This window comes from Salvelinus alpinus, chromosome 22 (genome assembly GCF_045679555.1).
Source record: "Salvelinus alpinus chromosome 22, SLU_Salpinus.1, whole genome shotgun sequence".
Lineage (NCBI taxonomy): Eukaryota > Metazoa > Chordata > Actinopteri > Salmoniformes > Salmonidae > Salvelinus > Salvelinus alpinus.
Window position 1 is genome coordinate 24,402,871 of NC_092107.1, and position 25,456 is coordinate 24,428,326.

The 25,456-nt window shown below is 42.5% G+C and overlaps 1 protein-coding gene across 2 annotated transcripts in view; it reads left to right on the top strand.

Moving 5' to 3' along the window:
- The window catches only part of LOC139549301 (CMP-N-acetylneuraminate-beta-galactosamide-alpha-2,3-sialyltransferase 4-like), a 68,005-nt gene that overhangs the window by 37,659 nt on the left and 4,890 nt on the right, over nt 1-25,456 (top strand). For both annotated transcript variants that reach the window (XM_071359600.1, XM_071359599.1), the window contains exons 3-10: nt 4,738-4,809; nt 6,014-6,086; nt 6,446-6,538; nt 13,645-13,742; nt 19,386-19,449; nt 19,948-20,043; nt 22,185-22,374; nt 22,779-22,916. In XM_071359600.1, coding sequence (XP_071215701.1) covers nt 4,788-4,809; nt 6,014-6,086; nt 6,446-6,538; nt 13,645-13,742; nt 19,386-19,449; nt 19,948-20,043; nt 22,185-22,374; nt 22,779-22,916 — 774 coding nt within the window. In that variant the 5' untranslated portion in view covers nt 4,738-4,787. The remainder of the gene's footprint in view (nt 1-4,737; nt 4,810-6,013; nt 6,087-6,445; nt 6,539-13,644; nt 13,743-19,385; nt 19,450-19,947; nt 20,044-22,184; nt 22,375-22,778; nt 22,917-25,456) is intronic.

The following is a 25,456-nucleotide window of genomic DNA, read 5'->3' on the forward strand; positions in this document are numbered from 1 at the left end:
ATCCTGCAACCTTACAGTTAACTAGTCCAATGCTCTAACACCTGATTACATTGCACTCCACGAGGAGCCTGCCTGTTGGCGAATGCAGTAAACTAAGGTAAGTTGCTAGCTAGCATTAAACTTATCTTATAAAAAACAATTAATCAATGACTGTCATTGCTCCAATGTGTACTTAACCATAAACGTCAATCCCTTTCTTAAAATCAATACACAAGTATATATTTTTAAACCTGCATATTTAGCTAATAGAAATCCAGGTTAGCAGGCAATATTAACCAGGTGAAATTGTGTCATTTCTCTTGCGTTCATTGCATGCAGAGGCCGGGTATATGCAACAGTTTGGGCCGCCTGGCTCTTTGCGAACTAATTTGCCAGAATTTTACGTAATTATGACAACATTGAAGGTTGTTCAATGTAACAGGAATATTTAGACTCATGGATGCCACCCGTTAGACAAAATACGGAACGGAATAAACGTTTTGTTTTCGAGGTGATCGTTTCCGGATTAGTCAAAGGTATATGGTTTAGAGAGAAATAGTCGACGCGTTATAATTCCTGTAATAATTTGCAGCTGAATTTGAAAGGGGTTCCTTCGTTATTTTACCGTTCATGTCTTCCATAGAGAATGTCTTGATCTACTTCAAATAAGGTCTGTGTTTCGTGCAGGCTTAAACCGCCTCGACGTTTTGATACCCGTGTAAATCTCACTAGGATAAGGTAACGTTTGTCAACATATTTTCATAAATCCACTCTACAATTTTTTTTATCTTCGCTTATATTTAGCCAATATTGATCAGAGTTACCTTGTCCTATGGATATCTACACAGTTATAAAATTGGCACGGTGATGTAAGCCTACACGAAAAACACAGACCTTATTTTAAGTGAATCTAAAAATATCCTATGCAATAAATGAAGGAACCGCTTTTCAGATTTTCCTAGGTGTCATGGGAATTATGACTCGCACTTTGGTTGTCAATTCTTACCATGCCCATTATTAAAATAGGATTTCCTGCATATAGAAATTAAGGTTTTTGTTTTCAACATTCATCACAGGTAACTTAAACTCTATTTTTATTCAAACAGTTGAGAGTATTTGTCTCCTAAGCAGACTCTTCAGTATCATTGTCACTTCAGAGCTGTGTGTGTGTATTTATGTATTATATTAAGTTAAAATAAAAGTGTTCATTGTTCATTCAGTATTGTTGCAATGGTCATTATTACAAAAATGTGTGTGTATGATATATATTATATATATATATTTTTTTAAATAAATCTGCCGATTAATCGGTAGCGGCTTTTTTTGTCCTCCAATAATCGGTATCGGCATTGAAAAATCATGATGGTCGACCTCTAGTCAAAATGCACAGTGAGGGAACTGACAAGGTTCCTGAATGAGACCAAGGGGAAAAGGGTTCATCTTGAGGCTTTTTTTTCTCGATCTGAGAGTTTGTAAGCTCAGTACAACATGCTATGAAAAATGAGGGGCATGGTGTCCTCTCACCCAGGAAACGGTTTAAGTTGAGTAAGTGGGTCACAACTGTGCGTAAAAGTCTACCTTCAGACGCTGTTTAGATTTTTTAAATTTTTATTCTGGCACTGGGGCTTTTTGAGCATTGTTATTGGTCTCTTTCTTTGTTGGCTTTTCTCCCACTTCTAATGGAGACTCTTTGGGTAGGCTCGCTTAATATAAATGGCACCAGAGATGCAGGAAAGAGGAGTGTGTTGGGTGAATATGTAAAACTAAGTACAAAGTACAGGTGTTGTTTCTTTAGGAGACGCATAGTGATGTGGGGAATGAAGTCGATTGGGGGCTCCGGTGGAAAGGGGCAAGTGTGTTGAGCCATGGGACAAATTTTAATGCAGGGTTCGCAGTCTTTTTTGTACCAGGTCTGTTTGTAAAAAATTAGCTCCTCAAAGGAGTTGTGTAGGGGTAGGCTGCTTGTAGTAAAAGCAGAAATTAACAACATGGGTTTTGCCTTTATAAATGTGTATGCGCCTAACACAGGGAGAGAGAGGGGGCTTCTATTTGGGTGTCTTAGACAGGAACTCTCACAGGTAGCGCCTGAGGAGACGCTGGTGGTCGGCGGGGACTGGAACTGTACAATGGTTTTTACGAAATACAGAAATGGGGAGCCTCATTCAGGGTCAGTGGGAGTGTTAAGGGACATCATTAATCAGTTCGATGTGGATGTTTGGAAAACTAGATATCCTGACACAAGACAGTATACATGGGTGAAGGTCTTTGGGGCTAGGGTGAGTGCAGCCCGACTTGATTGTTTTTACATGTCCAGGAATCGGAGCAATAGGCTGTTGGGCGCTACCATTCTCCCGGTGGGTTTTACGGATCACAACATAACCATGGCTCAGCTGTCTATTTCACCAGGGCCTCGGCATGCATCTTATTGGAAGTTTAATGTAAAGCTCTTACAAGATGCCACTTTTTGCTCAGGTTTCCAGATTTTTGGGGGAAAGGTGGGGGCAGCAAAGAGATGAGTATGAGTCTCTGAGTCAATAGTGGGATGTGGGGAAAGTCCAAATTCGGCTTTTCTGTCAACAGTAAAAAGCTCTCTCATCCTCCAGAGGCTAGGAGAGTATTGGGGGAACTAGAGCATAGTATTAGTGAGATGGAGGTAGAGATAGTGGGGCAAGGCAATGTAGTCCTCCAGGCTAATTTAGCTGAATTTTGTAGGGACCTGGGCAGTTTTTTCCAGGTTAAAGCAAAGGAAGCACTTGTAAGAGATGGACGCTCCCAGCTTCTACTTCTTTTGTTTGGAAAGACAGAGCGGTGAAGCAAAGGGTATGCATTGTCTACGGCTGTCTGATGGGCGGGTGACTTCTGGGGTAGGGGAGATGCGGGAGAGGGCTGTGGAGTTTTATACTGAGTTGTATAGGGCAGACCTGTATAGGGCAGAACTGTGTGATCCTATGTGTGCTCAGGTTTTGTTTGCAGAACTCCCTATGCTCTCTCTAGCACAGTGGGATGAAATGGACATTCCTCTGTTGTCCCATGAACTGGCAGAGGCCGTAACCCAGATGTCCCCCGGCCATGCACCGGGGCTCAATAGACTCCCAGTGGAGGTTTCTAAAAAAAATTGGGGAATAATTGGACTGGACTTATTTTGCGTGTTGCGTGAAATGTGTGTTTCTAATATGGTCATACATTTGGCAAGAGGTTAGGAACTGCAGCTCAGTTTCCACCTCATTTTGTGGACAGTATGCACATAGGCAGACCTGGCTCTCAAGAGAAGACTATCTCAATAGCAAGGCTATGGTCACTGAGTCTGTACATAGTCAAAGCTTTTCTTAATTTTGGGTCAGTCACAGTGGTCAGGTATTCTGCCACTGTGTACTCTCGGTTTAAGGTAAAATAACATTCTAGTTTGCTCAGTTTTTTTGTTAATTCTTTCCAATGTGTTAAGTAATTATCTTTTTGTTTTCTCATAATTTGGTTGGGTCTAATTGTGTTTCTGTCCTGGGGCTCTGTGGGGTCTGTCGTGGAAATTCAAACTGAGACAGTCATGTCTTCAAACAATCATCTTTATTTAATATAGATTATTGCAATAATGAGACTAGTCAAGTTGGGCCGAGCAGCCTAACCTTTACACAAATGCAGAGTTCTTTATATAGCTGACACTAAGAATGGTTAGTCATGGTTGTTTTCACCCCTCCCATGCAGTTTGCGGCATCTTAAGCCACTCTGGGTTCATCCTGTTGTTATCTGCACGGGGTTGTTGTCTTAACCCCACCCTGGCTTAGTTTCCCAGATGCAATGATGATTTTGAGACAATGAGCGATTGTTCTACTCATAAGCTATCTCTAGTAAAACACATTATTGTCTATGTAATGCAGTCTTTAACTAATTTGTCAGCTCAATCTCTAGTGACCATACGCCCAGATTAGCTGTAGGAGTGGAGACTATAAAAACACATACACTAGAAGGATAGAAATGTCTTACTATTATTTAAATATTAATTGTTAACCATTAATATCAAATAGATCAAGTAAATATGTAATTTGTTTTCTGTTTGTGAATACTTAGGGGACTCTCATCGCTCTGTAGGTGATGGCTTTGTTACGGAAGGTTTGGGAATCGCTTCCTTTTAGGTGGTTATAGAATTGAACGTCTCTTTTCTCGATTTTGATAATTAGCGGGTATCGGTCCAATTCTGCTCTGGATGCATTATTTGGTGTTTTATGCTGTACACCGAGGATATTTTAGCAGAATTCTGCATGCTGAGTCTCAATTTGCTGTTTGTCCCATTTTGTGAAATCTTGGTTTGTGAGCGGACCCCAGGCCTCAGCCATAAATGGCAATGGGTTCTATAACTGATTCAAGTATTTTTCATTGGTATGTCAAACTTTATGTTCCTTCTCTCGCTCTCTATGCCTCTCTCTTGCTATCTCTATGGCTCTTTCCCACACTGTCTGGTGGATAGTCACTGGATACAGCCAATTCCACTTTTTTCACAATGAGCACAAAGCCAGAGAAACACTGCAATGATTACCATCAGTCAGTGCTCCAGAGTCCCCTGAAGTGACTGTGTAATCTACGTATTGTCTTGGTGTTTCATCACAATCCCAGTTCCTCATTTATCATCCTGGAGGAGAAAGATGTCATTTATTGTGCCGTTTATTAAGGCATATGGTTAATTTAATTTGCTCGCGCCACTTCTGTCCGATTGAGCCAGATGTTAGAGGTGCTAATATGCTGTTCTTCCTTCACCTTCCTCCTCAGGGTAACATCATGCGCAGTACCGAGATGAGAGGGCGAAGGAGCATGTGAAGATGTCCCTAAAGACTGCTAAAAGTAAGCTCCCCCGCTGCTTCCTTACAGGAGGTGTTGTCAATACACACCTGCACATACAATACTTTCATCAGACATTTAACTCCTGTCTTCATTTGTGGTAGTTGTACTTGAAATGAAAAACATGGGATAGTTTTGTTTTATTCTGTTTTCTTTACTTTTCTTTTTATAGAAGGTTTACAGTATTTGTACAATTCTAGCCTGGAACAGTTTCATTCTTTCAATTCACTCAAGCTTTTGGTAGATGTAGTGTTACACAATAACATCCTTGTGTTATAGCTCTCACATACCGTGTTTTGTCCTATACAGTACATTATTAATTCCATTGTACATACTCCATTGTACATACTACAAGACACATTCCAAGCCTGTCATGTATAATCCAGATGTTCCTGGATGTGTTATGATCATCATACAGAAACACACAGCTTGGCGCTGCCTTGATCTGGCCATTTCATTTTCTCTTCATTTTAGCTTTGACAGAAAACACTGGCCTTGCCTTCAGAGCCGGATGCTTGCTTTTGTCATTTACACTTTTTTCAGTCCAGCTCATTTCAGTTTGACTAGCTGCTGTGTTGAAAATGAAAAGCCAGTCCATGGTTTCTCTGGCTCAGTTAATGGCAGTACCAGAAAGCAGATTCAGCTCGATGGAGACCATGTTTAGTTTGGCACTACATGTTTGCCTTTACCGTATAAGTAGCCATTTGTATTCCTGGAACAAATGACTGGGAAGTATGTCTTTGAGCTGGAGGACTGCCCTCCCTCCCTCCCTCCCTCCCTCCCAAGCTCCTGTACATGTAGACCACTGTCTGGGCTGGGGAGTGTTTATCTACCAGACGAGAGAATGTTTGTGGTCATTGACATGTTGCTAGTGTGGAGGTAGAGGGGACTTTTGTTCGGCAGAGTTGTTTGATATGGGAACTGAAAGTTCTAGGGGCTGCTCTGTTTTTTATTTATTTACTGCTCAAGTAATAGCACTCCTCCGTTCCACTCCAGTGGATGTTAAGTTAGTGATACTGTAGAAAGTGAAAATCTGCCTGCAGTCCTGCCTGCCTGCTTGCCTGCAGAGATTGCGTCTCATGCAATCTCATGCCATAATTAGCAGCAATTTGAAATATCATATACTAGGATTTGACCACAGGCTATACAAGAAAAGCATTATGTTGGTTTCTAATCTATTGCATGTGGTTGTTCTCTCCCTCTCCAGGATGGTGCTTTAGACTGTTCGCTGTTGTACTGTTCTTAGTCTCCTACTACTGCTCCCACGTCTTCCTCCAGAGGTAAGGCTTCTCCTGCTCGGCCCTCAGGCCTCAGCCCTGGTCTACTGCCTGGAAGCTCCCTCTCTGTGGAGCAGCAGGCAGAGCAATCACATAGATGCTCATCTATGCTTTACTGAAGGAAAGGGAAACCTTGAAATAAGGCCCACTTCTGAATCACAACATGTTGACAGCCCACTCCATTCACCTAGCCAACATCTTGTCTACCCACAGCTTTAAGTGGGTGAACGGCAGTCAGTTTAGGCCTTCAATAGATACCCACCCTTTACATTTTTTTAACCTAAAGTCACTGGGCATGGTGAGTGTTTAAACAGTCAGCAGTTTCTGTCCCAACTGTGGTGATTTGTGTGCTTTTCTTTCAGTTATGGAGGCACCAGCAAGTCTCCTCTGACTCCTAGCAAGTCACTGTGTGGTGGCTGGCTAAAGCAGAAGAAGTGGGAGAGCCTCAATTTTAAGTGAGTAATGGAGTGTCTGTCTTTAAAATGAGGAGGGTGGGGGTGATGGGTTTCAGTCTAACTAATTTCTGCCAATGCTTTTACTGGAATGCGAGGTGCCAGCTTCTTTCGACATTTGGGGTCTGTTTTCACCCGGTCACCAGTAAATTTCATAATTTTTTGTAAGTAGGATCAATTCTATTATTAAAGGAAATAATTTTCTACCAATTGACTCAGTAAAGTACATTTTCTGGAACAATTGTTTAAGTTGAAACTGCTGATGGATCGTCAATGAAAACAGACCCCTAAGAGCAAGTCTGGTTTTTTAAAGGAGCTTTCGATTCACACAATTAAACGTTTTTTTCAGGAGAACAATGGACAAATGTATTTCTCTAGCTTGCTGAGTACCTTTGTCCAGGACACTTGAATGGTCCTCTATTTATTTTTACTCTGTGCTATTATCAGTTTATTCAACTGGGTATGTACTGGAGCTGTTCTGTTTCTGTGCCCTGCTCAAGCGTGCAACAGTGATATGCTCCATCCAGCAACCTTGGGGTCAGCCATTTCTTTCTCTGACCACTAGACCATAGAGTTCAGTTGGCCTCCTCTCAGCTCCCCTCAGACATGACCTGTAAAACATAGAGATTAACAACTCTCCATTTTCTCAAGATCAATACTGTTTACCAACTGATTTTGATTTATGTGTTGAGAAGGTCAGGTCATTTTTCATATGCAAATCAGATGCTTAATTACAGTATCAGACACTGGGAGGCCTCCTAGGCAATAACAATGTCACTCTTAATTGAAAGCCCCCAAGTTGTCCCTTAGTCTTTCACTGACAACTACAACTGGCACACCATGGTAATATATCTCAACGACTAACTGTCAAAGACTGTTACTTACTCGTAAACAGCGGGCATCCAAAACATAATAATGTTCAATTCCAACCAGAGAACAAACACCAGGAGACAGTAATACAGTAATACATTGTGCTTGTGATGTTTGTCTCACCCTTTTCCTTGGAGTCTCAGTACTGTACAGTACATTCAGAAAGTATTCAGACCCCTTCACTTTTTCCACATTTTGTTACTTTACAGCTTTATTCTAAAATTAATAACGTTTTTTTCTCTCATCAATCTACAAACAATACCCCCTAATGACAAAGTGAAAAAGTTTTTTTAGAAATGTTTGCAAGTGTATAAAAAAAATAAAAAAAACAGATATACCATATTTCCAAAAGTATTCCGACCCTTTGCTATGAGACTGAGATAATGGCACTGGAGGCGATGGCTGCCGTTTTTTACGGGCTCCTAAACTATTTTGTGTGTTTTGTTTTTGCATTGTTTGTAACTTAGTTTGGACATAATGTTGCTGCTACCATATGTTATGACCAAAAAGAGCTTCTGGATATCAGAACCGCGATTAATTACCTCGAACTGGACAAATCTTTTTTCTTTAATGAGTCTGACTCGGAGGATATACTGTTGCTCACAGACCTGCCCAAATCCCCATCATTCGCATGAAGAAAAGATGGAGATACAGGGGGCGCAGATCTAGGTGCCTTGTGAGAATTTTTCAGCGAGTGGGTAACCCGCCTCTACCATCTGTTCTATTGGCCAACGTGCAATGACTGGATAATAAACTGGATGAGCTCCGATCAACACTATCCTACCAACGGGACATTAAAAACGGTAATATCTTATGTTTCACCGAGTCGTGGCTGAACGGCGACATGGATAATATACAGTTGACTGGTTTTTCCGTGCATCGGCATGACAGAACAGCTACGTCCAGTAAGACGAGGGATGGTGGTGTGTGTCTATTTGTCAATAACAGCTGGTGCGCGATGTCTAATATTAAGGAAGTCTCGAGGTATTGCTCGCCTGAGGTAGAGTATCTCATGATAAGCTGTAGACCACACTATCTACCAAGAGTTTTCATCTATATTTGTCATGGTTGTCTATTTACCACCGCAAACCGATGCTCGCACTAAGACCACACTCAACGAGCTGTATACGGCCATAAGCAAACAAGAAAATACTCATCCAGAAGCGGCGCTGCTAGTGGCCGGGGACTTTAATGCAGGTAAACTTAAATCCGTTTTACCTCATTTCTACCAGCATGTCAAATGTGCAACCGGAGGGGAAAAAACCTCTAGACCAAAAAACCTCCACGAGCAGACACGCCTACAAAGCTCTCCCTCACCCTCCATTTCACAAATCTGACCATAATTCTATCCTCCTGATTCCTGCTTACAAGTTAAAAAAAATAAAGCAGGAAGTACCAGTGACTCACTCAATATGTAAGTGGTCAGATGACGCAGATGCTACGCTACAGGACTGTTTTGCTTGCACAGACTGGAATATGTTCTGGGATTCATCCAATGGCATTGAGGAGTATACCACCTCAGTCACCGGCTTCATCAATAAGTGCATCCACGACGTCGTCCCCACAGTGACCGTACGTACATATCCCAACCAGAAGACATGGATTACAGGCAACATCCACAATGAGCTAAAGGCTAGAGCTGCCGATTTCAAAGAGCGGGACACTAATCCGGACGCTTCTAAGATATCACGCTATGCCCTCAGACGAACCATAAAACAGGCAAAGCGTCAATATAGGACTAAGATTGAATCCTACTACACCGGCTCTGACGCGACCTGGCCAAGATAAAGCAAAGCAGTGCTACACAAACAAAAACAGAGTTACACATCGAATAAACAAACATACAGTCAATAATACAATATAAAAAGTCTATATACAGTGTGTGCAAATGAGGTAGGATAAGGGAGGTAAAGGCAATAAATAGGCCATAGTGGTGAAATAATTACAATTTAGCAATTAAACACTGGAGTGATAGATGTGCAGAAGATGAGTGTGCAAGTAGAGATACTGGGGTGCAAAGGAGCAAAATAAATAACAGTATGGGGATAAGGTAGTCGGATGGGCTATTTACAGATGGGCTATGTACAGGTGCAGTGATCTGTGAGAGCTGCTCTGACAGCTGGTGCTTAACCTCTCTGGGATATGTGGGACGCTAGCGTCCCAACTGGCCAACATTCAGTGAAAATGCAGAGCGCCAAATTCAAATAAATTACTATAAAAATGTAACTTTGATGAAATCACACATTCAATATACCAAATTAAAGCTACACGTGTTGTGAATCCAGCCAACGTGTCAGATTTCAAAAATGCTTTACTGCGAAAGCAAACGATGCTATTATCTGAGGATAGCACCCAAGCAAACAAACACAGACCATCATATTTCAACCCTCCAGGCGTGACACAAAACGCAGAAATAAAGATAGAATTCATGCCTTACCTTTGACGAGCTTCTTCTGTTGGCACTCCAATATGTCCCATAAACATCACAAATGGTCCTTTTGTTCGATTAATTCCATCAATATATATCCAAAATGTCCATTTATTTGGCGCGTTAGATCCAGAAAAACACCGGTTCCAACTTGCGCAACGTGACTACAAAATATCTCAAAAGTTATCTGTAAGCTTTCTCCAAACATTTCAAACTACTTTTGTAATACAACTTTAGGTATTTTTTTACGTAAATAATCGATAAAATTGAAGACGGGATATACTGTGTTCAATACCGGAGGAAAACAAAGTGGAGCGTGCTTTCAGGTCATGCGCCTCTAACAAAGAGTACACTTCCCTCGAGCTTCATTCTGAACAGTGTTACTTCTTCATTTCTCAAAGGAAAAACCTCAGCCAATTTCTAAAGACTGTTGACATCCAGTGGAAGCGATAGGAACTGCAAGAAGGTCCCTTAGAAATCTGGATTCATAATGAAAACCCATTGAAAAGAGAGGTTTCGGGGTTTCGCCTGCCAAATAAGTTCTGTTATACTCACAGACATGATTCAAACAGTTTTAGAAACTTCAGAGTGTTTTCTATTCAAATCTACTAATACTATGCATATCTTAGGTTCTGGGCCTGAGTAGCAGGCAGTTTACTTTGGACACGCTTTTCATCCGGACGTGAAAATACTGCCACCTATCCCAGAGAAGTTAAAGTTAGTGAGGGAGATATGAGTCTCCAGCTTCAGTGATTTTTGCAGTTCGTTCCAGTCATTGGCAGCAGAGAACTGGAAGGAAAGGCGGCCAAATGAGGAATTGGCTTTGGGGGTGACCAGTGAAATATACCTGCTGGAGCGCGTGCTACGGGTGGGTGCTGCTATGGTGACCAGTGAGCTTAGATAAGGCGGACTTTACCTAGCAAAGACTTAAAGATGACCTGGAGCCAGTGGGTTTTTCAACGAATATGAAGTGAGGGCCATCCAACGAGAGCATACAGGTCGCAGTGGTGGGTAGTATATAGGGCTTTGGTAACAAAACGGACAGCACTGTGATAGACTGCATCCAATTTGCAAGGTAGAGTGTTGGAGGCTATTTTGTAAATGACATCGCCGAAGTCAAGGATCGGTAGGATAGTCAGTTTTACAAGGGTATGTTTGGCAGCATGAGTGAAGGATGATTTGTTGCGAAATAGGAAGCTGATTCTAGATTTAATTTTGGATTGGATATGCTTAATGTGAGTCTGGAAGGAGAGTTTACAGTCTAACCAGACACCTAGGTATTTGTAGTTGTCCACATATTCTAAGTCAGAACCGTCCAGAGTAGTGATGCTGGACGGGTGTGCAGGTGTTTTTAACCTCTCCCTGACCGGATCTGTAATACCAACATGTTTCAAGCAGACCGCCATAGTTCCTATGCCCAAGAACACAAAGGTAACCTGCCTAAATGACTACCTCCTTGTAGCACTCACGTCTGTATTCATGAAGTGCTTTGAAAGGCTGGTCATGGCTCACATCAACATCATCATCCCGGAAACCCTAGACCCACTCCAATTTGCATATATCCCCAACAGATCCACAGATGTTACAATCTCAATCGCCCTCCACACTGCCCTTTCCCACCTGGACAAAAGGAACACCTATGTGAGAATGCTGCTCATTGACTACAGCTCAGCGTTCAACACCATAGTGCACACAAAGCTCATCACTAAGTTAAGGACCCTGGGACTAAACACCTCTCTCTGCAACTGGATCCTGGACTTCCTGTCGCGCCGTCCCCAGGTGGTAAGGGTAGGCAATAACACATCTGCCATGCTCATCCTCAACACAGGTGCCCTTCAGGGGTGCATGCTTTACTCCCCTTCTGTACTCCCTGTTCACCCATGACTGCGTGGCCAAGCACGACTCCAACACCATCATTAAGTTTGCTGACGACAACAACGGTGGTATGTTACATTTACATTTAAGTCATTTAGCAGACGCTCTTATCCAGAGCGACTTACAAATTGGTGCATTCACCTTATGATATCCAGTGGAACAACCACTTGTATGTCTGATTACCGACATCGATGAGACAGCCTATAGGGAGGAGGTTAGAGACCTGGCATTGTGGTACCAGGACAACAACCTCAACGTCAGCAAGACAAAGGTGCTGATCGTGGACTACAGGAAAATGAGGGCCGAACACGCCCCCATTCACATCGACGGGGCTGTAGTGGATCAGGTCGAATGTTTCAAGTTCCTTGGTGTCCACATCACCAACAAACTGTTATGGTCCAAACACACCAAGATTGCTCAGTTTGGCCAGGCGGCCAGCTCTAGGAAGAGTCTTGGTGGTTCCAAACTTCTTCTATTTAAGAATGATGGGAAACCACTGTGTTCTTGTGGACCTTCAATGCTGCAGAAATGTTTTGGTACCCTTCCCCAGATTTACGGACAATTCCTTCGAAATCATGGTAATTGTTACATGTAGATAGTGGTAAAGTGACTATGCAAAGATAATAAACAGTTACTATCAGCACTGTAAAAACCCTGCCTGGTACAGTGCATTCAGAAAGTATTCAGACCCCTTTCCTTTTTCCACATTTTGTTATGTTACAGCCTTATTCTAAAATAGATTAAATACAACATTTTCCTCATCAATCTACAAACAATACCCAATAATGACAAAGCAAAAACAGGTTTTTTGATATATAATAAAAAACAGAAATACCTTATTTACATAAGTATTCAGACCCTTTGCTATGCGACTCAAAATTGAGTTCAGGTGCATCCTGTTCCATTGATCATCCTTGAGATGTATCTACAACTTGATTGGAGTCCACCTGTGGTAAATTCAATTGATTGGACATGATTTGGAAAGGTACACATCTGTCTATATATGGTCCCACGGTTGCTAGTGCATGTCAGAGCAAAAACCAAGCCAAGGTCGAAGAAGAGTTTGCCAAAAGGCAGCTACAGGACTTTCAGAACATGAGAAACAAGATTCTCTGGTCTGCTGAAACCAAGATTGAACTCTTTGGCCTGAATGCCAAGCGTCACTTCTGGAGGAAACCAGGCACCGCTCATCGCCTGGCCAATACCATCCCTACGGTGGAGCGTGGTGGTGGCAGGATCATGCTTTGGGGATGTTTTTCAGCTGCAGGAACTGGGAGACTAGTCAGTTTTGAGGGAAAGATGAACGGTGCAAAGTACATAGAGATCCTTGTGGCATCATACCCAAGAAGACTCGAGGCTGTAATCGCTGCCAAAGGTGCTTCAACAAATTACTGAGTAAAGAGTCTGAATAATTATGTAAATGTCAAATTTCAGTTGTTTTTTTTGATAAAAAGGATTAAAAAAGGATGTAATATATTTTAGAATAAGGCTGTAAAGTAAAAAAAAAAAAATGGAAATAGTGAAGGGATCTGAATGCTTTCCGAATGCAATGTACATCATTGTTTTTTTACTTCTTCTTCTTGGCAGTAAAAATGCCAACAGTTGATTTTATGGAGGGGCATGCTTGCTGAATGACTCATGTAAACATATTACTTGTTGAGTTGGGAACATTTTTATTGAAATCGGCTTTGCTTATAATACATACGATTTGTCTGCCTGATAGACATGGGGGTTGATTAGACTGAACTATGAGAAGGAATTATGGCTAAGGTCATTTCCATTTTAATGACTGAAACTAAAACTGCCAGGTCAGCAGTGTGTACTTTATATCCCCATACCATTGGCAGTATGGAATATTTAGTAGGAACTGTACACTATATCCTTGCGTATTTCCAGGTTGTAATGTGAATTATTTTCTCCACTGTTCCTAATACAGCATTAGCAGACAAACAGAGCTCTTCTTCAAACTGGATGATTTCTTCTGGCGACAACATCAGTCCACATTAGCGTTGCCCTACGGTATTAAAGGAAGTGGTATGTTCTCTCATTTCATTGTGTCATTTCTTTGTTTTCCTCTCTTTCCCACAAAGCACAAAGCCTTTAATGGAACATGTTTATGAAAATACATTTCATTCTAATTACACTTTTATTAAAAAAAGGTATTGATGCCACCCAAGTTCTCACTATCGCTCCCTATCTTTGATAAACACCGATATTAAATGTTTTTTCCAAAATGTTGTCGTCTCAAGACTTACTTACCCAAATTGATCCACATGGACCTAATCGGGTTTGTTAAAAAGTGTTTATCCTTGGATAACCTCCATCGACTATTACATATCTTCGATGCTTCATCAGAAACAACAGCTCCTTGGGCTGTATTATCTCTTGATGCAGAAAAAGCTTTTGATAGTCTAGAATGGTCATATCTCTGCTCTGTCTTGGAACATATAGGAATTGGCTCCAATTACATGAATATTGTTAAAATACTATATATCAATCCCTCAGCCATAGTTATAACAGGCAATATCTCCTCTGCTCCATTCAGAATCACTAGAAGTAGCAGACAAGGCGATCCAATTTTGACTTTGCTATTCTTATTATCCGTGGAACGTCTGGCCCAAGCAATTCGTCAATCGTAGGAATTAACACAAATTTCTCTCAAATCTACAGATCACTTAATCTCATTAGATGCAGACAATATTTTAGTACACTGCTCAAAAAAATAAAGGGAACACTAAAATAACACATCCTAGATCTGAATGAATGAAATATTCTTATTAAATACTTTTTTCTTTACATAGTTGAATGTGCTGACAACAAAATCACACAAAAATTATCAATGGAAATCAAATGTATCAACCCATGGAGGTCTGGATTTGGAGTCACACTCAAAATTAAAGTGGAAAACCACACTACAGGCTGATCCAACTTTGATGTAATGTCCTTAAAACAAGTCAAAATGAGGCTCAGTAGTGTGTGTGACCTCCTGATGAGGTGGCGGATGGTCTCCTGAGGGATCTCCTCCCAGACCTGGACTAAAGCATCCGCCAACTCCTGGACAGTCTGTGGTGCAACGTGGCGTTGGTGGATGGAGCGAGACATGATGTCCCAGATGTGCTCAATTGGATTCAGGTCTGGGGAACGGGCGGGCCAGTCCATAGCATCAATGCCTTCCTCTTGCAGGAACTGCTGACACACTCCAGCCACATGAGGTCTAGCATTGTCTTGCATTAGGAGGAACCCAGGGCCAACCGCCCCAGCATATGGTCTCACAAGGGGTCTGAGGATCTCATCTCGGTACCTAATGGCAGTCAGGCTACCTCTGGCGAGCACATGAAGGGCTGTGCGGCCCCCCAAAGAAATGCCACCCCACACCATGACTGACCCACCGCTAAACCGGTCATGCTGGAGGATGTTGCAGGCAGCAGAACGTTCTCCACGGCGTCTCCAGACTCTGTCACGTCTGTCACATGTGCGTGTGAACCTGCTTTCATCTGTGAAGAGCACAGGGCGCCAGTGGCGAATTTGACAATCTTGGTGTTTTCTGGCAAATGCCAAACGTCCTGCACGGTGTTGGGCTGTAAGCACAACCCCCACCTGTGGACGTCGGGTCCTCATACCACCCTCATGGAGTCTGTTTCTGACTGTTTGAGCAGACACATGCACATTTGTGGCCTGCTGGAGGTCATTTTGCAGGGCTCTGGCAGTGCTCCTCCTTGCACAAAGGCGGAGGTAGCGGTCCTGCTGCTGTGTTGTTGCCCTCCTACGGCCTCCTCCACGTCTCCTGATGTACTGGCCTGTCTCCTGGTAGCGCCTCCATGCTCTGGACACTACGCTGACAGACACAGCAAACCTTCTTGCCACAGCTCGCATTGATGTGCCATCCTGGATGAGTTGCACTACCTGAGCCACTTGTGTGGGTTGTAGACTCCGTCTCATGCTACCACTAGAGTGAAAGCACCGCCAGCATTCAAAGGTGACCAAAACATCAGCCAGGAAGCATAGGAACTGAGAATTGGTCTGTTGTCACCACCTGCAGAACCACTCCTTTATTGGGGGTGTCTTGCTAATTGCCTATAATTTCCATCTGTTGTCTATTCCATTTGCACAACAGCATGTGAAATTTATTGTCAATCAGTGTTGCTTCCTAAGTGGACAGTTTGATTTCACAGAAGTGTGATTGACTTGGAGTTACATTGTGTTGTTTAAGTGTTCCCTTTATTTTTTTGAGCAGTGTATATGTAGACAATGTATCTCAATCGCTCCCAAACGCATTGGAGATAAATTCAGCTTCATCTCAAGTTATAAAGCTGTCACGTTCCTGACCTGTTTTCTGTTAGTTTTTGTATGTGTTAGTTGGTCAGGACGTGAGTTTGGGTGGGCAGTCTATGTTTTCTGTTTCTATGTTGGTTAATGGGTACCTAATATGGTTCTCAATTAGAGGCAGGTGGTTTTCATCTCCTCTGATTGAGAATCATATTAAGGTAGGTGTTGTCACATTGTTTGTCGTGGGTGGTTGTCTCCTGTGTCTGTGTCTATGTTGCACCATACGGGACTGTTTTCGGTTTGTTTGTTCGTTTCGTTTTATGTAGTCATTTTTCCTGTTCGTGCGTTCTTCGAGTTACATGTAAGTTCTTACGTTCAGGTTTGTCTACATCGTTTTGTTATTTGTTAGTTTATTCAAGTTTAGTTCGTTTTTCTGTCGTCTTTAAATAAATTCATTATGTCATCATACCTCGCTGCATTTTGGTCTTCCGATCCTTCTCTCCTCTCCTCGTCCGAGGAGGAGGAAGACGACAGCCGTTACAAAAGCTAATCTAACCAAATCAGCGCTACTGCCTCTCAAGACCCGATGGAGGACTCTATCTCTATTTATGGAATCCCAGTCGTTTCCCATTTGAAATATTTGGGAGAAGATATATTTCCTTCTTTATATAAAACCATTGCCAGAAACTTCAACAGAACGCTCAAATCAATTAAATCTGACCTCAATAGATGGAATTATATCCCAATTGCTTTAACAGTCAAAATTAATATATTGCCACGGCTAAATTTCTGTAGTTTAATTCTTCCCATGGCTCCCCCTTTTGGCTATTGGGATACAATTCATAGTGCGGTTGTAAAATGTATATTGCAAGGAAAGACGTATGAGGACTATTTGTACCAAACTTTAAATAGTATTTCCAGGCTCTAGCATTACACCCCATCCTAAATTGGTTTAGACATGATTCTTCTGCCCCACTGGCTGAGTATAGAGAAATATGGTGTCCCTGGAAGAGGTGGTCTTCATTGATTTATCCCTTAAGACAATGTCAACTATGCTTTGGTCTTATTATTGCTCACACTTTCTATTTGGTGCAAAATTAAAAAACAATGTAATTAATCAAAATGAGTGTTTTGCAATTATTAGTAATGTAAATTCTGCATTTCTTCAGTTTGATCTGTGAGCAAGAATGAATAAACTCAAACTCAACTAACAAACAAATATAGACACTGTCATTTGAAAACGTAGCACCCAAGTCTTTGCAATCACAAAAAAATCTCTCCTTACATCAACTCTCAGCACTTTGATATGCGAGTCCAGGTATTTATATGCTGACCTCATGCCTCAACAAGCTTCTGATTGGTCCGAGTCAATACTCCTGGTCACCATTGATTGACAGATGTGTGAAGCAAATGTGCGTGCCCACAGAACAATTTTTCGAGATCAAGGGATGGTGTGAGAGAAACATCCGCACGAGCTTTGCCATCTACATAAAGAGATGAGCTCAGCCATCCGCATAAAGAGATGAGCTCAGCCATCCGCATAAAGAGATGAGCTCAGCCATCCGCATAAAGAGATGAGCTCAGCCATCCGCATAGAGATGAGCTCAGCCATCCGCATAAAGAGATGAGCTCAGCCATCCGCATAAAGAGATGAGCTCAGCCATCCGCATAAAGAGATGAGCTCAGCCATCCGCATAAAGAGATGAGCTCAGCCATCCTCATAAAGAGATGAGCTCAGCCATCCTCATAAAGAGATGAGCTCAGCCATCCGCATAAAGAGATGAGCTCAGCCATCCGCATAAAGAGATGAGCTCAGCCATCCGCATAAAGAGATGAGCTCAGCCATCCGCATAAAGAGATGAGCTCAGCCATCCGCATAAAGAGACGAGCTCAGCCATCCGCATAAAGAGACGAGCTCAGCCATCCGCATAAAGAGACGAGCTCAGCCATCCGCATAAAGAGACGAGCTCAGCCATCCGCATAAAGAGACGAGCTCAGCCATCCGCATAAAGAGACGAGCTCAGCCAACTGCATAAAGAGACGAACTCAGCCAACTGCATAAAGAGACAAGCTCACTCAAATGCATAAAGAGACGAGCTCAGCCATCCGCATAAAGAGATGCGCGTGTAGTTATTGAACTGGGAATATTTTCAAGCTGGGATACATTTTACAGCATGACGTCACAGTGAAGAACGATCAGAACGATTGGGAACTATTTCACGCTGGGAAGATTTTTACATGACACTCTGCAGTTAAATGCTTCTGGGGAAAAGTTACAAAATACATTTTGAAGTGCAGAAATGTAAGTATTCAATGCTTTCCATCTATTTTGTTACTTAACAATGAAAGCCCCTTGAATCTCTCAATCAGAGAAGAGTTCTGCTGGCAGGAAGCAATGCTGCAAAAAAAATGTTGTCTCTATGATGGCAATCACCTCACTCTCTCCCATTTAACCAGTGGATACAGTTACTATTAGAAGTTATTGCATTAGGATTAACGACAGCGAGAATGAATGGTGCTAGTGAAGGAACAATTGAGGCCTGGACAAATATACTTGACTCTGTAAAGAACAATCTCAGTTAGGCAGGGTGGGAAGCATAGTTTCTAGGTGGGGAGGGAGGATGCGGGCGGGTGGATAGGGCCTTAGGGGGGAATGGGTCAGGGTTATCTTTGTATGCATTTATTTTAATGTTTTTGTACATGTAACGGCCCTCTGCAAAAGAAAAATGACATCTAAATAAAAAGTCACTAAATATATATACATTTCATTCTCAGCCAAGCTCTACACACTGTCAGTTCACCAAGAGTTGACTTGAGTCCCTTCCTGTTTTGTTTGGTCTAGTTCCTTTTTGAATGAGCAGCCGTTTGCATATACTGCTCTAAAAGTCACCACTGCTCCCCTGCTATAAAGTAATACGTACTCTTTGGGGTTTTAGGCTGGGTATCTGTATAGCACTTTGTGACAACTAATGATGTAAAAAGGGCTTTATAAAATACATTTGATTGAGAAGCATTATGGAGTCAATGTCCACTTTCCAGAAAACATGTGCGACATGTATTGAGTTTATGACTAGTTAGTTGGAAACAGTATTGGGTCATTGGTCCTCTCAATATGAACTTCTCTATGTGAAGACAAACTGTCCTCAGCATCTGGGCTCCCGAGTGGCACAGCGGTCTAAGACACTGCATCTCAGTGCAGTCCCTGGTTCAAATCCAGGCTGTATCACATCCGGCTGTGATTTGGAGTCCCATAGGGCGGCGCATAATTGGCCCAGCTTTGGCCGGGGTAGGCTGTCATTGTAAATAAGAATGTGATCTTAACTGACTTGCCTCGTTAAAAAAAGGTTAAATGTTTTTATCTACAGTCAGTCTGAGTGATCACACCTTTATTAATCCCTTTCTCCTTTCCAGAGTTACTGCTGCTGAGAGTGTTGGCCATTATTGCCAATTACAAAATGCCGGCCAGCATTGATCGGTAAGTGTGATGGGTGTTTCTTAGCCATATTAGCAAGGTTGTTAACCTCTGGTGTGCCGTATGAACCACTTTATTTCTTACAATAATTGTTAAAATCACAAAGAACCACCGATGGGTGATATGCGTCTCAGAGCAATATACACAAGGGTCTTTAAAAAAAAAAAATCTCCACAATGTATTGTAGTGTAAATGCTGTGCTAACATAATGACTCAAATCGTTCCTGTGGTGTGTGTATAACGGGTGGACAAGGAAGCTGCCTTACTTAATTTCAAGCAAGAATGCCAAATGTCAAACCAAGCAGTGTGACCAGTCACTATTACAATGGCAGTGTTGGAAAATGTCCAGTGGTTCTACGGTAGTGTGCAGTTACAGTCACCCCTCTGAAAGTGGTCTTGAACTCTAAAATGATAATACAGGCAACACTAAAGTAAATGGATTGTACTAATAGGAAGCAGTGAATTATACTGAACTTAATTTATTTTGTTGTATTTCCTCAGTCTAGACTGCAGAACATGTGCAGTCATAGGAAATGGGTTTGCCATTAAAAACAGCTCCTTGGGGGCCGTCATCAACGAGTATGATGTGGTGATCCGGTAAGTATTAAGCCTAATGGTTCCATCCTGTTTTCTACCACAAAAATCTTCATTAAGTCCATCCTCCCTCCTCTTCTGTTGAACTATTCCTACGACTCCCCATTTCTGTTTTATCCAATGATGTTCCTGCACAATTAATGGTTTTCCTAATCAATATCAGTACATAGAGTGCATTATATTGCAGACAGTACAGTCAAGAGCCATATCATTTGCAGACCTGCCAACATGCACGCATTTTGCGTACCAGCTACACAATTCTCTGTCCATGTACGCAGGTACGAGATCCGAGTTAAAAGTACGCAGAAATGAATAGAGCCTGATTTTTTAAAATTGTATTTTTAAAATGTATTAAAAAATAAATCCACAGAGTAAATGTAACATCCCGATTATCGAGCTGCAACACACAAACATGTACAGAGTTTGTGTCAACGGACATGGAGATGAATACATCATTATTCGACGTAGTTACCCGGTGTCTGCACCTCCTGTTTTCCGACTGTCAGCTGTACGTGAACACATGGACAAATCCCTTTTCGACTCCGTGTGTTGTGGAAAGGTTAACACTAATTGTTTCAAGCTAACGTTAGCGAACATAAGATGGACATTCAAAGTGCCAGCAGTTCATTTGCTAGTGAAATAAATTAAATGCAAATACGAAAAATAACTGGTCGCATTTGTGCGAGTGTGATATACATTTAAATCTGCGTCCCAATAGTTGTTTTTTCCATGTAACATTAGGAGGATCACGCAATCTGATAGACTGTAACTGTAATTATGATCCACGTCACAAAAAGTATTACAAAAGTATAATCAAAACCAAATATAAACATCTTGACATTACATGGAGTCGTGAGTTTAGAAGACTACGCGATGAATAATGAATGAGTGTCCGGTATTAGCTATAGAGGCATTGCTTCTAAAATGCCTTTGCACTAGATTTGCGAGTTGAATCTCCAATTTGTCGCGCCCGTCTGGTACTCTAAAAAGTTGGACATGGTTGGCAGGCCTGCATTTGATATCTAAATATGTCTCAGGGTACAGTCTATAGCTACAATAACATTTAACCAGTCCCCCAATGGCCTTTTCCATAGCAATTCCCGCAATCCAGTAAAAAACTAACAGATTTTCTATGATGCGTTGTCCTCTAAAGAGGGGTAGTCTAATTCGTTTTGCCCTTGGAAGCATAATGCTGTACTATAATGGCCAGCTCAGACTGGTGACCTTGCTTTAATGCCTTTCTCTATGCAATCAGTAAACTGTTGGGTTAACTCAGGCGCTTAAAAGGGGGATTTGGTCTACCATGCAGAAAAACACCCCAGCGCCCTCTTCAAATCAGATTTATAGCCTTGGAAGGAACACATGCATTTTTAGTTTTTTTTATAAGCCTCTTACCAACAGCCCAGGCAATTTTGCCTGGTCATGTCCAGGCACAGTGCACTCTGGTCTGTTCTGCTTTGTTCTGTTCTGCTCAGCTCTTACTTCTCCCATTCTCTGAATCTAATCTCACAGGCTGAGGAAATAGAGTTCATTGACATTTGGTGCTCTGTTCTCCTACCAAGCCTGATGTTTCCCACGCTTGCATTAGGCTGGAAAAATCTTAAAACGCCAGACACAATTAGAGCAATCCTGTATTAAAGTGTACAATCCTAAACACTAGAAACTAGACAGGGGTTTTGATACATGGTGGTGAAATAGTGGAGTGCATTCTGTTACATAAGAGGGAGGGTAGAACAGCTTCCAACTTATCACGCGAACACTCAGAATATGAAGGTTACTTGAACTGTAGTCAATTTCACCAGTGATGGTGTGACTGACATTCCTGGCACACAAGGATACTGGAACTGTGACTGGTGGCAACCGTAGAATTAACTCCTCCATGTTATTTTTGTCCAGTGTAGCATTGTTACTTGTTTGCTTTTTTATTCAAATGTAATGAACACAATCCAACAAACTTACATTGGTGCAGGGTACAAGTATCGTCATGGGAAGATAAGATAAATAGGAAGTCTCACTAAGAAAACCCGTTGTGGTTGGAGTGTTGCTATTTACACTACAGAAATTGTGTGCTGGTGTTTTTACTCTGTTTTATTTTTTATAGAAGTGAATGGCTAAGGTTTCTCTTTCTCTGTGTCCCTGTGCAGGCTGAATGATGCCCCTGTCAGAGGTTATGAGGATGACGTGGGGAACAAGACCACTATGCGTCTCTTCTACCCTGAGTCGGCCTCCTACAACCCCAGCATGCACAACGACCCCGACACCCTCATGGTCCTAGTGCCTTTCAAACAGCAGGACCTCCGCTGGCTCAAAGAGATCCTGTACGACGAGAAGAGGGTACTGGATGTGTGCGCACACACACCTCCATTTTAGCTGCTTCCCTGGTACTTGCAATCCATCCACGCTGTGACAAAATGTACATTATCAATGGCAGCCTTGCCAAACCTACTTGAAAATCCAACTGTAGTCTCAGCAGCCCAAACACCTCCACTCTCTGGTTTAGCTCAGGCTGCTACGGTCGCTATTAGCACGATTAGGAACAGGGTCATTACTCCTTCATTTACACATCGATTAGGTTGCCCTGAGAAACTGAGGAGAATGAGACTTAAACAGGGCCTCAATTGTGTAGACACGGGCTCTGTGTGTGTGCACTCACTAATCAACACACATTTTCCTCCCTGTGTGTGTGTGTGTGTGTGTGTGTGTGTGTGTGTGTGTGTGTGTGTGTGTGTGTGTGTCAGGTGAGGAAAGGTTTCTGGAAGCCCCCTCCACAGATCTGGCTGGGCAGGACCAGTCGCATCCGGGTGCTGGACCCTCACTTCCTGCATGGGACGGCCAGCAGTCTGCTACAAATCCCACTTCAACCAAAGAGCAAACAGGTAAGGGATCATCTCTGTTGGGAAACAGGTAATGGGCAGAAAATAAATCCATGTGAAGTGGCCAGTGTTCTGTGCTGTCTGTTGTGCTGTCTGTATACATTTCTACCAGCTGCAGTTTGGAAAGGAGGTCAGTCCCAAACGCTCTACTGATTACCCAGAAATGGATGAGCAAGAAAAAAACGATACTGCAGGGAATTCCACAAAATAACAGTAGAACATATGCAGAATGGAACAACAGAACTAATGGAATGAAGAAAAATGATTGCGGAATAGAATATTGTGATGGATGACATTTGAATACTAAGCCATTGAGCTGTTTTCTGTTCACAAATTGGGAATACAATTTTCTGTTTGGCTGAGGAATTCTGGGTTTTGAAATACATGATACATTGATTTGAACTATAACTAATGTGGAATTATGTTTTCATTGGCCAAGAGGTCCATCTGCCAAGAGGGCTTGTTCAGTGCATGGTGGAGATGGCTTTGAGATGGAACAAAGCCAGGTTAAGTTTGGTTTAATTTGTTCCCCCAGTGAGCCCCTGTGTCAGAGACTGAGGCTGTGCACTCTTTGGACTGCTGAAACGCAAACACAACTGGCTGGTGTCTGTGCCGAGGAAACAGTGGGAAAGAAGGGGTCCTGCAGGCGATCAGCGGGGCAGCCCGAGCATAGCACTCCTCCTCCATCTGCATGGCCCTACAGGCCAGATGAGCTCAACCTTGGCTGGCTGGGTGTCTGGCTGGCTGGAGGGCGTAGGCTGTTTACTCTGAGCGAGAACAGGAACAGGAACCATGCCGAGCACTCGATCCTGGCCCCTTTCCCCTCATTCTTCTCTCCCCTGTCGCTTTCCTGGGTCACAGGGGTCCGACCGCAGCCCCACATCCCCAATGCCAAACTCTCACCCCTCCCCGTGGCTGCCATGTTGGCAGTCATCCAAATGCCCTGTGAGAAGGCGGCAGCAGCAAGCAGTCCCCCTGGTTACAATACAGAGGCTGACTGAGCTAAGGAGAGCTAGAGGGCTAACTAATGCCCCTGTCAGTCAGACAGCCGCCGCCGCCACCCCCACCCCCTTCCAAAACAAAGGTCTGACTCCCACCAATCTGGTCTGGTTGGCGAACAGCAGTGACAATATTCACCTCACCAAGGCTCCATGGGCCAATGTCCAAACTATGCGAGGCACTACAGAAGTTGGAGCGCTCGGTGACCGACCACATGAGACTAATGCACACAGAATGTCAGATTTAGCCCAGCCAGGCTCAGGAAGAAAAGGCACTTACGCTAAGTGCATTAGGAACCAAGTTTGGAGGAATGTCCCGTACAGTGTGATGAAGAGAGGAGAAGCACAGGTTTGAGAACTTGGCTGTTCCGGTCCAGTTTCTCTCTCCTTAGGGCACAAGTAATGGCTCTCCAGGTCAGACAGCATGCTTGTAAAGCCCTGCAGGACTCTCACTCACTCACTCACTCACTCACTCACTCACTCACTCACTCACTCACTCACTCACTCACTCATTCACTCACAGACAGACATTTACCTTGGAAAGGCTCCTGCACTCAGTATTGGTCTGCCATTTTTAAGGTTTTATGTATTGTTGTTTTATTTTATATTTTATTTGGCTGATTTATACTGCAGACTAGAGGTCGACCGATTATGATTTTTCAACGCCGATACTGATACCGATTATTGGAGGACCAAAAAAAGCCGATGCCGATTTAAAAAAAAATATATATTTTATTTGTAATAATGACAATTACAACAATACTGAATGAACACTTATTTTAACTTAATATAATACATCAATAAAATCAATTTAGCCTCAAATAAAAAAAAACATGTTCAATTTGGTTTAAATAATGCAATAACAAAGTTTTGAAGAAGAAAGTAAAAGTGCAATATGTGTCATGTAAAAAAGCTAACGTTTAAGTTCCTTGCTCAGAACATGAGAACATATGAAAGCTGGTGGTTCCTTTTAACATTAGTCTTCAATATTCCCAGGTAAGAAGTTTTAGGTTGTAGTTATTATAGGAATTATAGGACAATTTCTCTCTATACGATTTGTATTTCATATACCTTTGACTATTGGATGTTCTTATAGGCACTTTAGTATTGCCAGTGTAACAGTATAGCTTCCGTCCCTCTCCTCGCCACTACCTGGGCTCGAAACAGCAACACATCGACAACAGCCACCCTGTTGAAGCAGCGGCCCATCGCTCCACAAAAGCCGCTGCCCTTGCAGAGCAAGGGGAACAACCACTCCAAGTCTCAGAGCGAGTGACGTTTGAAACGCTATTAGCGCGCACCCCGCTAACTAGCTAGCCATTTCACATCGGTTACACCAGCCTAATCTCGGGAGTTGATAGGCTTGAAGTCATAAACAGCTCAATGCTTGAAGCACAGCGATGAGCTGCTGGCAAAACGCACGAAAGTGCTGTTTGAATGAATGCTTACGAGCCTGCTGGTGCCTACCATCGCTCAGTCAGACTGCTCTATCAAATCATAGACTTAATTATAACATAATAACACACAGAAATACGAGCCGTAGGT